Genomic DNA, 12,280 nt, shown 5'->3' with positions numbered 1-12,280 from the left:
TATTAAGATGTGCCATTCTCAAACTCGAGTGCAGAAAGTATAAAAGGTTAGAAAAGGTAAAAATGTACCAGTGATAAATATATTCCAGATGATGTATGGCAAAATTGTTAAGACAGACAAAACATGTAGTAGAATTTGGTATACTAGGCCTAAGTATTTATAAAGACATTTTTAATGCAAAGTTTTTGTTTTTGAATAACTAAAGTAAAAGCAAAATGTTAGCTCAATGAAACCTGTTGTACTATGGATATTTATGAGGTGTTGTTTGAAATGTAAATCTGAACAATAAATTACTTTGATCTTCTTACATTTTCTTCTCATAATCACAAGGCTTGACTGTGGTAACTGTTACCAAAATCATCCAGCTGAAGTTTTTGATAAATATTTAACCTTTCATTGAACCAAAATCATTTCTATTTTTAACTATAAATGAAGTATACTTTTGATACTTTTTTTTTATCTCCAGTTTTATTTTAGTCTTAAATTTACAACTTTTGAAACAACATCAAATGAATTTGATGTGTGGTTAATGTGTATACTATAGGTATAACTAAAGTTATTATTTTTACCATTAACGTAAAATGTTTTAAATAGTAAAGCAAGTGATGTCTATTTCTTTTTTTAAAAGGATGAATTTACCAGCTTGGTTGTGCTCATAGATATTTCATTACTCTGTCTGAATGGTTTGGTATAAGAATTTAGTGTCAATATAGCCTCCCAAATTCTCTTATTTTGTCTCTTTATTTGTGTTGTGTGTATGTGTGTTTTTTTATAGCAAAGCTACATCAGGCTATCTGCTGAGTCCACCAAGAGGAATCGAATCCATGATTTTAGTGTTGTAAATTCATAGACTTACCTTTTCTGTTATGATTTAACCCAAACAGAAATGGATATATTTATTACATGTAATGGTTCTTTTTGACTGATAGAATGTCAGTGTTATAGGCAACTCATTAATGTTAATAATTCTCAAATGGCTTGGTTAGATTCGATGAATGTTGTTTACATGCTACTCAGTGAATACAGTGACTTAGAGAACTGTATCTTTTAATATACTAGTAACAAGGCTATAACTTATTTACTTTTACTGCTCGTGTGTTTCATCCCATGATGTTGATGAACAGTACACACACTGTACGTGGTAAAGCTTGGTTATCATTCAGTCTTGTATGGATTATTGCCGAGGTATGACATCATAGGTTGATATGTACTAGTAGTGTAAGCCTTATCAGAAGTGTTTACAATATACTGAGTAAGTTGTAATGTAATGGATGATCAGGTTATTAAGCATGAACAAAAAAAAATGCTAGTTTGATTTCTCACACTGTATGTGTAAGTGAAACTTTTATCCATAAACTACCCATTTTAGGTTTTAAAATATTTCTAAAATATTGGTCAGTTACTATTAAAATTACCTTTGAAAATGTTTGTACAAGTTAATAAAAATGAATTATGTGAAATCGGTAACACTATGTGGTTAATTCGATTAATCTGAATAAACTACTACCAGTTCTCCCATGGGGTAAGACATGAAAGACTTTACATCATTAGATGTATTTTCCATCGGACTTCTGTGTGCAAAACAGTTCTCATGTGGGATTAGACAAGGTACCTTTACATCATTAGCTGTGTTTGACCGTTTGATGTATATTTAGAGGATCACTCTACATGAAGGTTTGACGTAGACCACACAAGTTCATGTTTTAAACATGCAGAAGTGTCTAGAAATACAATGAAGTTAATAACAGTGTAATATGTTAAAACCTAGTTTGGCCAACACTGAGTAAGTTGTGCCTGGTGAAGACTCTACCAATACAGTTGAAAGCTTGCACTTTCCAAACTGTTCATCACAGCACTGACAGAAGTGCTTTCCAAACTGTCCATCACAGCACTGACTAAACTAGTGGTTTTCGAACTGTGTCATAACAAGCTGCTAGGATTTTGGGAAAGTTTTACCAAATGAAGAATAATTAAGAACGTAAAAACTACAAAAAATTCATCATGTGGCATCAGGGGTGCAGCATGCAAATCAAGGAAAATGGGTTAGGTTGCCATTAGTGAGAAAAGTTTGGGAGCTGCTGAACTAAATCCACAATCAAGGTTTGTGGAAAATACCTGTGCATTTATTTTATTTATCATTATAATTCATAGGAGTTTAAAATAATAAATATAAAAGGTTTTTAGTGGCTGTTGTGAAATCAATTTGCAGGTTGGAAAAATCAAGATCCTGATGCAAGAGGTAAGAGCATCTGTAATTAGGGATTAATGCAGAGAAGTAGTAATTCAAAGGCTGGTTTATTATATAGTAGCATCACTTGTTGAAGGCTTCTTTTACATGTGCATGTGAATCTGTATTGGTCTAGGATTTTGGAATATGTACAAGCCAACTTATTAAGTTACCTCATGAACCAGTGAAAAAGTTATATATATATGTGTGTGTGTGTTTATATATTTTTGGTACTACAAAGAAGGTAAGTTTAAAGTGTTAATAAGGATTACAAAAAGATAAAGTTCACCTGCAGTCAACATATGGTACAGCTGAAGAATTTGTTTCATTATGTTGTTTAAAAAAACAAACAACTAATGACATCTCCTGTAAACTAATGGCAGTATGCATAAGCAGAGTGAAATTGTGTCATCTGTGAACTAGAGGTGCTGTGTATAAAATTTTATATTTTACACACACACACACACAGATTTGGCAGAGTGAACTTGAACAATTACAAGTTAAAAGACAATTACCTATATGTATGTGACACTAGTGAGGCCTGACTTGGAATATTGTGTACTAATTTGGTTTTAAAAGGGATAGTTCTTAATGGGAAAGATGTTAATGGAGGACTATTAGGATTATTCAGGGGATATAATGGGTTATTCTGTACATTCGTGGAACTTTGTACAACTTTGGCTACTTGATTTACATTATTGCATTTGGTTTTAACTTGTATAATGCACTGCAGCCCACTGTGACCATCCCAGTCAAGTCAGTATGTGTGCTTCCTTGGTTCACATCCATGTTCAGATTTTCTTGGAAATTAAGGTGTTTTGCATGGGTTGTGAAGAAAGGGAGACTACATTTATCAAAACTTCCATAAAGCTTATGAGAAGTGTGATTTAGCACATTTGACTTCATCAGTTAAGAAAGTTTGTGTTCTGTCTTAAGAAATACAAAACAGAATTAGAAAATAATATGAGGTACAGGAGAAGCTATATGCATAGCAGATGACGTTTAGCTGATATTGAACTGATGAATTATATATTTTTAAAATAGTCTTACATGTGTAAAAATGTTTTTTGTTTTAATTATGTGATGACACATTTATTGTACAAAAGCCATTAACCAAACTTTAGTATAAAGCTGTTGTACCCCCAAGTTACTAAATCTTTACTGTGCTGCAGTTCAAACTGATATATTAATGTATCTTCTTAGTTTTATAGCTAATTATATGCAAGGTATACGTTTTGTGTTACTTTATCATGATAGCTAAAATGTTATTTGTGTTTTTATACGCAAAAAAAATATTGTACTATAGTAATATTGGATGTGGATAATGCCATCTTTGGGTAGAATATTTATAATATGGACTTTGTTTTCTTCTGTTAATAGGTAAGTTTGCTTAAATCCTCGTATTTACAGAATTAAGGAGACAACTCTTAAAGTACCATCTATGTGATCATATGACTAATAGATTTCTCTAAATAGCTTGAGGGAAGAGAAACTAAACTTTCTGTGGGAGGGGGAAAGAGGGCCAGTGTAAAAAAACTTATTTCAGACGCTTAACATTTTTGTGGTTGACAGTGAATGGAGATCAGCATCATACAAGAGTATAAGAAGAGAATCCTTATCCTTCCTGCTCCAGTAAAAAGTGTGGGTTTAATTTTTTTAAAATTTCTTCTTAAGGTTGGATGTGCAAGAAAAATCTATTAGAACTTTATGGCCACTTGTTATTGTGTTTTTTGTTCATGTGCACATGGTTGTAGTTGACTTTTTGTTTGTGAGAAAAGTTTTCTTTGGCAGATTGAAAGTTACCAATATGTAAACAAAAGTTTTTAAAGGTTTGATAAAAGTTTTGAAGTTTTTTTGTTATTGAACTACATCTAATGTGTGTTAGCATATACATGAAGTGTAAACACATATACCATAATTGTGTGCTCAGATGCATACATGTAACTGTATAAATATGGAAACATGAATATGTAATGTAAAGTCAAGTATGATATGACTAGAAGCCTTTCCTTAATTACTTGTACAACGTTCTGACAAATAGGCCTATATTTAACACTAATAACAACAGATACAAAATAATTCTCTCTTTTAAAAGTTGGATTTTAATGTATAGTTAAGCATTTATGTAAATAATAAATAAATGTTTAATTAGGTTTATTAAACTTTAATATAAAACAGTTACTAATATTGTATGAATATCTTTTTTAATTATATTAGTGGTATGACATTAATGTTATTAGGTACCTGCCAATAACTCGGCAAATTCGTCTGTGGACTTATAGTGCTAGAAATTGGGTTTCACTACCCATGGTTGGCAGAGCACAGATAACCCATTGTGTGGCTTTGTGTTTAACTTGAAACAAATAGTAATAGTAGGCCTATTGATATTGTATGACAAATGTAATTAATGAATAGCTTACTTTTAGAAAACATAAAAACTAATACTTATTGAATTATCTTCAATAAGTATGAGTTTTTAACTTGAGTAGCTCTGTGTTTAATAACATTGAATTAAATTTAGGTCTAAATCATTATAGTAAGGAATAATAATAAAACTTTGTGTTTCTTTTTCAGATGTGTTTAAAATTGAAACAACTTTTTCTTGGAATTGGCAACAAAGAAAATGTAAATCTGAAGACTAAGAAGGACACATTAGTATTAAGCTCATGTACAAGTTTTTCTTGCAACTTAGATAAGTAGAGAGAAGTTTAATCTTACATGGAAGATAATGGTCACGTATGTGAAGTCGGACAGTAAAGTTGTGTTAATTATTTTGATCATTCCTTTTAAAATTTTCAACTCAATCTAGATAAATTATATCATATAGCTTGCATCAACTACTTACATAAAATATTGTTAATCTTAGTAACAGCCAATTATTTTCTTTTTCTAGTATTTCATTGCGTTCAAGCACCAGGAATGGCAATGGAGTTTTTTGAGGTACTAGAAAAAAACAAAAGTTACGTTTGTGACATCTGTCATAAAGCTTTTACAGAAAAAGCAAAACTGAAAAGACACCAGAGTATTCATCTGGATGTACGGAAGATGTATCCATGTGATGTGTGCTCAAAGTCATTTACTTGGAAAGATAACCTGGAGAGACACAAGAGACGTTTCCACAGAAAGCACTTTCAGCTGTAAATGATGATAACATACCTAAAATATATCCCTGTTTGTTACCATTTTATTCAAATCTCAGCTGAAAGGCAATTTCAAGTACAAAAAATTCTAGCTTGTCCAGATCAGATTCATTTAGGTTTAAGTTCTTAAATAAATGTTTAAGTACAATGTGTTGGATAAAATCTATTTGTTCAGTTGTATGCTGTACAGAACATTAGTAGAGCAATTCTAAATAGTATTTCAAGGTTCATGAATGTCCCTTTATAAATGTTTTTACCAAGTTATTTAAGAAAATTCTGAAAAATAGTTGTCAATTAATAGAATATCTATTTTAATGAATTTCTATGCACAAATTTTCATCAATTAGAAGGCAAGGGTTGTGTTTTAATTTTTTTTAATTTAAAAGACCAGGAGATGTTATTTTGATAAATTATTAAAACACAAACAAGACAAAGTGTAATAAAGTAAGGGCTTATTTATAAATTTAAAGGTTCATAACACTAAAAATCAGGTTTTGATACCTGTGGTTGGCATACCACAGATAGCTCATTGTGTAGCTTTGTGTTTAACAACAAGCAAAATAAAGCAGTGTAGTATGTTCAATATTTTTTTTTCCCAGTTAAGTCTCAGTACTGTATTTGAAGCTGTTAAAAACTATTTGTAATGTAAATTTATGATTGGTTAAAACAGTTAAATTTTTACCTCTGTTAAGTTTTTATGAAAGTCAAATAATTCAGTGTTATTAATGACAAGCCTCATAGATATGTTCATTATTCAAAGCATCACCTTGTACTCTGTATTTCGTCACTATATCGTAACTTAATGTCTTTTTTTTCATTTTCATTTTCAACATAAAATTGTTCATATAAAAAAGAAATTATGGAATGGTTCAGTTCCTTATTGTTAAAGAACCAAAAATTTAAGTTTCAGTAAATATTTACGAATATTGGATTTTTTTTTCACTGCTGTGACTTCTTTTGAAAAACTGTTTGGTGAGAATGAAATAATTCATGTATTTAGGGTTAAGTTTCGCATTGTAAATTAGTAACATGTGGACAGTAACACTATTAGAAATGTCTTATTAATAAGTCGGTCATATGTTTAGTTTTTGTTGCTTGTTTTATCACGTAGTAACTTTGCATGTTTTTTGTAATTTTCCAATATGAGCTTATGTAACAAATCACTGGAAGAATAAATATTCCCTGTTGTCCAATTAAATATGTGTTGTATCATTAAAACCAATATGAAACAAATTCAAAAATGTATATATCCAAGTCATTTGTATTGTGGAAATGAACTTGTGTTACATTTTTTCTTTCTTTTCATTTCTCTTAATTTTATTTTTTGTAAAATAAGTAACTACAATTAATTAATTAATTTTGTACAAATGCTTGCAGTATGATTTTTATTTGAAATTAACTGCAGATACACAGCTCTTCTTTTAAGTCATTGTATTTAAAATAAGTTTAAAATATTGAATGTCTATACTTAAAAATTAATACTCAGAAATTGTTTTGAATTATAATTTGGAAGATATAATTCCGTGCAGAAAAATGCTTTTGATTTGATGTGTTTGCCTTTCACACAAATATAAGTTATTTAAATTCATTTCACTGATTTAGCTTTTGTACTTTACCTTAAAATGTGAAAGAAATTATCAGATTGATAAGAGTTTTGAAGAGACTGAAAGTACTATGATATGTTTTAAGAGATCTCTGATATTTGTTGCTGTTGTATATCCTTCAGCTTTTAAATTTTTAGTGAAACTATTTGTTGATTGTTTCTTTACTTTTTTTTCTGTTTCAGCAAGTTACTCACCTTGGATGAAAGAGAGTCAGGTATATATGAAAGAAGCTGGTTTTGGTTTGTCTAAAGACTCGGGTCGTAAGTTTCAGTGTAACGTGTGCTTTAAGCTGTTCAGGACCAAAGAACTTCTTAAACAGCACACAACAAGTCATGGAGAGAAGGTGCATCAGTGTCCCTATTGCTCAGTAAAGTTTAAATGGAAGAAATGTATAGCTAGTCATCTTCGGAATGTTTGTACAGGACGCCTTCGGAAAGACGTGTAACATTGTCATACTGTAAATAATTTAAATCAGATAGCATTAGTGCTGAGCAAAACAAACTGTAATAGATTTTAAAGAAATAAACTTATAGAACCACAAAATCATATAAATTACTAATTTAAGATTTTTTATTATCAAAATATTAATTATGTTGTGCAAAGCAGTCTTACAAACTTTTTTTTTTTATAGTGTTGGTGTTATTTTGAAGTCGACACTGTGAAAGACTTCCATAAAGTTCATCTAACTGGATGTTTTAATTCTTTTTAACTTTTGATCTTTGTGTACATGAACATAACTGTACATTTCTGTTTATCATGTAATTCTGTGTACAAAGTTAGTGTTTAATATCATTAGATCTATATTTCTTTAAATTACTTGTATTATCAGCATTTTGAATTTGTGCATATATATTCATGCTATAGTAAATTGCTTCAGAGAGAGAAGAATGTAACAAATACATTTGAAGTTCCATGTGCAAAATTAAAAAACTATCTTACCTAAAGTTCATAACTAAAATACTTGCTAGAAAATTTGTAAGACAAACTAGTTTATTTAAGAGAATCATCTTGAGAAGAACACATTTTTTATTTCATTCTGTTCTTTAGAATGGTTTACAAAAACTCTGGTTCTCTCTAAATCATGACAGTTTTTCTGAACTTGGAACATTGGTCCTTATACTCTCCTATATCTTTTTATCATGTCAAATACAAAATCTCAGTTATTTTCACTGTTATTTCTGAACTCGAGTAAGTTGGAATTGCATATAAAACTAAAATAAATGTGAATAATTTTAATAAACTAATTAATAACTTGCTATTATCAATTAACCAGACATACTGAGATAGTACAGAATTTTCTCATAATTACTAAACACATCTTACATAAAAATTTTTGTTTATTTTTTCAATAAAGGAATGTCTCACATGATTTAGTTCAGTCTGTTCTATACACTACGGGGTTCTACGTGTGAGTAGAGTTGTGTAATGACCTAACTTTTAGTGGATACATGAAATTTCATATGAGTTTCTTTACATAATAAGCTTCAAGAGCACTTTTATTTCTTCCTCTGTGTAAGAGATAATTTCTCAGAGAGCTTTTTTATTTTAAGGTTTTTGTAATGTTTTGTAGTAAATGGGAAAATATCAAGTGTGCATCAGACTTGTAGAATTTGTATGTACTTTCAATAAACATCACTCACAACACCAAGTCTCCAAGTTTACAATAACTACATGTTTTGGTGGACAACCAGATCCTCCAGTATTAGTGTCATGATGTTTATTGAAGATATTCAGGATTTAAGGTTGTTCAAATTCTAAATTTTTTTTATTATGTTCATGTTTTATGGTGCTGATAAGAATATTTGTGTGTGTCAACATTTGTTTTGAGTTATTTGTTATATTGTCACATTTTACATCATTTGTGTGTTTGGAAAAATAACATTATAACTATCTTTGTTTTATTACTGAACCATGGAAAAATATGAACACCACCTTCTCTTCAGTCTTGACCTGGTGACAATATTCTGTAGTGTCATAACTTTTATTTAGCATTGCTGTTTATAATTTGGTACGTTTTTAAGTTTTTTTTGTGAAGTAGCTATACTGAAATTATTTGTTTTAGTTTCCAATCCTGGACTAGGCTGGAAGAATCTAAGAATTACATGTGAAATTTGCTTGAAAACATTCAGTTGTAAGTCTTCGTTACGAGTCCATCGACATTATCAGCACATCCGAAAACGCAGCTTTTCCTGTCACTTGTGTGGGAAAATTCTGTCAAGGAAACAGTCTTTAGACAGACACATACGATCTTTTCATCTTGGAACAGATAAACTTACTGATAATAGTGTTGAATACCAACATTGATACAGAAGAGATTTTTTTTATTTCATGTGATTTTGTTTATAGGTTTACTGTATATACAAAAATATACATATTGTAAATAAAACCCTTTTATGCTTTTAGATTCATGTAATATCTTACAGATTTTAAAATAAAATATCTTAATGGTGGAGTTAACTTTTGAACTCTAGTTATTGTTCTAAGTTATCAAATTCATAATAAATATAAATATTTTAAAACATAAACACACACTATATATCTTTCTTGAACACCAGTTATTTTCCAAGTGTTCTGTTGTATTAGATATGTGAAACTAAACAGCAGTACAATATAAATTAGGTTTTAGTCAAACCATTCACATAATTTAAGTTTAAAATGAAATTAGCAGGAAGTATCTTAGGATCCCAAGAATTTCAAAAATCTCTGTTATGGCAGTTTTTTTTCGTCTACACCAAACTAAATTTCAAATTTTTTATTTATTTTTTTTGTATGCTCATGTACATGTTACATTTATTCTCATATTTTCCAATTTATCCCAAATCTAAACTGTTACAACTAGTCTTCTGTTGAGGATCTAATTGTTTTACTATACTATCACATGTTACATTTGTCCTATGATCCACACACACAAAAAAAACAGATTGTTAGTTGTTGTTTTTTTATTGAGAATCTGAAATGTTGTACCATTTTCTTTTTTTTTTTTCAGGTAAATCAGTTAGAAATTTCAAAAGTGTGTATCCCAGAGATTCACCACAGCATTCAACATACGAAATTGAAAAAATAAGCCTTACCTTTTGTTCAGTTTGTAATAAAAATTTTTCCAACCGTTCAAACTTTAATCGTCACCTAATAATTCATACTCGTGGCAGACAGAAGTTTCATTGTTCCCAATGTGAGAAGTGCTTCAGCTGGCCAGGTGACCTTCAAACACACTTGAGGGTTCAGCATGGACAGACAAAAAAAACTCTTGGCCATTGAAGTTCTGGAGGCATTAGTTGTTCAGTTGGAAATTATTGTCTTGAGGCACTGATATGTTATTATATATCAGTTTCATTTGTTGTAATACAAATGAGAATCATTCAGATTAATCAAGATGTTTTGTTTTTCTCTAAATTTTTTACATTTCATTATTATTTTCCTGAATATAATTTCTGTAGTTTTAAAGTGACACTAAATATCACTGTATTATTTGAATTGCTTTTGACTTTTAGGATATTAAAGATATGCAATTATTAATGGCTAAATTAATCAGTACTAGAATTTCATTCCAAACATTTGTGTTATACTTATTACACGAAATGATTGCTCCAACGTATGATGCTGTGATTGTGTCAATTTCTGAAGAATTAGATATATTTATTGTTGTCATGACTGTTCATTCTCTAAAGTTCATGAGGACTTGCTTTACATTTGGACTTATGTGGCTGGTGTAAGTTTGTGAACTTTTTTCTAACTAAAGTGCTGGGTGTACAAGTCTGTAAAGTTTGTAACTTATTTGTTGTATCTTGCATATATATCATTAACATGTCGCACTCTTCGGAATTCATGAAACGTAAAAGTTGTATGTCTTTTAAACTTCTGAATTTAAACAGTGCTAGTATGGGTATTAAAACTTTAATTAAAATAAAGTACAGAACAATGTTTTAACCTTTTTAAGTCATCTTTAGGTTTTTGTTAACCTATGGATGACCTAAAAAGGTTGAAACATTGTTTTGTACTTTATTTTAATTAAAGTTTTAATACCCATACCAGCCATATTTAAAATACATTTTTACTTCAAGGTTTAAACTTCATTGACCTTCTATTTGTGACTATACTGGTAATAGACTTTGTGATTGCCTAAAAGATCATTATTTGGGGAGGCTTGACAGGTGAAGAATACTTTTTTTGAGTAATATGAATTATTCAGTTCTAAGAATATTAAGACAAATTATTACACTGATTTATTCATGACATTTCATTATTGTGATATATTTTTTTTAACATATGATGTTTTTATATCACATGATTTTGGACGTGACATACCCTAGTGGTTAGGGCATTAATTAACAATCCGTGGATTATAAATTTGAATCCTGTCACTGAATCAGCTTGTCCTTTTAATTGTTGGTGCTATAATGTGACAGTTAATCCCACCATTTGTTGATAAATGTCTAGCCCGAGTTTTTGTGGTGGGTGGTATTAACTGGCTGCCTTCTCTAGTTTATCCCTCAAGTAGCTTTGTGCAAAATTCCACAAACATGTCAAATTATTTTGTAAAGTGTAATACTACAGACTAGATCATAACTCAATAAGGATTTTGAACTATGCTTATGTAAGACGTGTGCTTAATGATTACCTGAAATACACTTAAACTGGTGCAATGCACATATTCTATTGGATGCAGTTATGGATCAGATATAAGACTCATCTGTCACACAAGTTAGCAAATGGAGGATAATTTGACAAACATTTTATGAGGGGTTATAATTTTATTATGAAGTCTGAAAAAGTATTTCTTGTAATGCATGTTATTGCTTGGAAGCATTTTTGGGAGCTTTGTATGCAGGTTTTTGTTATAGTTCAGCTACAAGTTTGTTTAATCAAGCAGTTATTTCAGTTTTATATTTATTTGTAAATGTTTATCTGTAGTAGCATACAGAAGCATGTTTGCTTGGATGATATGTTTAAATCTGTATTCTACAGTCATGGTTTTGGCATATTTTGATGTACCTCTTGTTTGTTTCTAGTAAGGATTTATTTTTAAGTAGCATATTTCTGTTTTAGTAAAATAAGTAATGCTTGAAAAGATACCACATAAGAAAGAGAATATTGTTTGAAAGGGTTAGGGTGACACATTTAGAATTGTGGCACATTAGAGACTAGAGAAAGAATAATCACATCAGGACAAAATATGATGCATCTTAAACTTCGTTTGGTTTTACATTGTGATTATTGTGTTTGGTTTGCAAAACAGTTTTTATCAACTTATGAAGATATAATTTATTTTGTACTTCATTTTTTTTAGGATATTTTAAAACTTGATGAAA

At 29.8% G+C, this 12,280-nt stretch overlaps 2 protein-coding genes across 2 annotated transcripts in view; both read left to right on the top strand.

Moving 5' to 3' along the window:
* Nucleotides 1–12,280, top strand: part of LOC143247303 (uncharacterized) — a 28,088-nt gene that overhangs the window by 2,230 nt on the left and 13,578 nt on the right. The window lies entirely within an intron of this gene.
* LOC143247302 (zinc finger and BTB domain-containing protein 41-like) lies at nt 2,108–9,408 on the top strand. The gene is made up of 6 exons (XM_076495102.1): nt 2,108–3,195; nt 3,800–3,868; nt 4,802–4,895; nt 5,121–5,364; nt 7,154–7,185; nt 9,034–9,408. The coding sequence occupies exons 2-6, from the start codon at nt 3,803–3,805 to the stop codon at nt 9,273–9,275; spliced, it is 678 nt and encodes a 225-aa protein (XP_076351217.1). The 5' UTR covers nt 2,108–3,195; nt 3,800–3,802; the 3' UTR covers nt 9,276–9,408.

The sequence above is a fragment of the Tachypleus tridentatus genome, chromosome 3, assembly GCF_004210375.1.
Source record: "Tachypleus tridentatus isolate NWPU-2018 chromosome 3, ASM421037v1, whole genome shotgun sequence".
In the NCBI taxonomy this organism is placed as follows: domain Eukaryota; kingdom Metazoa; phylum Arthropoda; class Merostomata; order Xiphosura; family Limulidae; genus Tachypleus; species Tachypleus tridentatus.
Note: the sequence above shows the minus strand (reverse complement) of the source record. Positions and strands in the feature narration are given on the sequence as shown.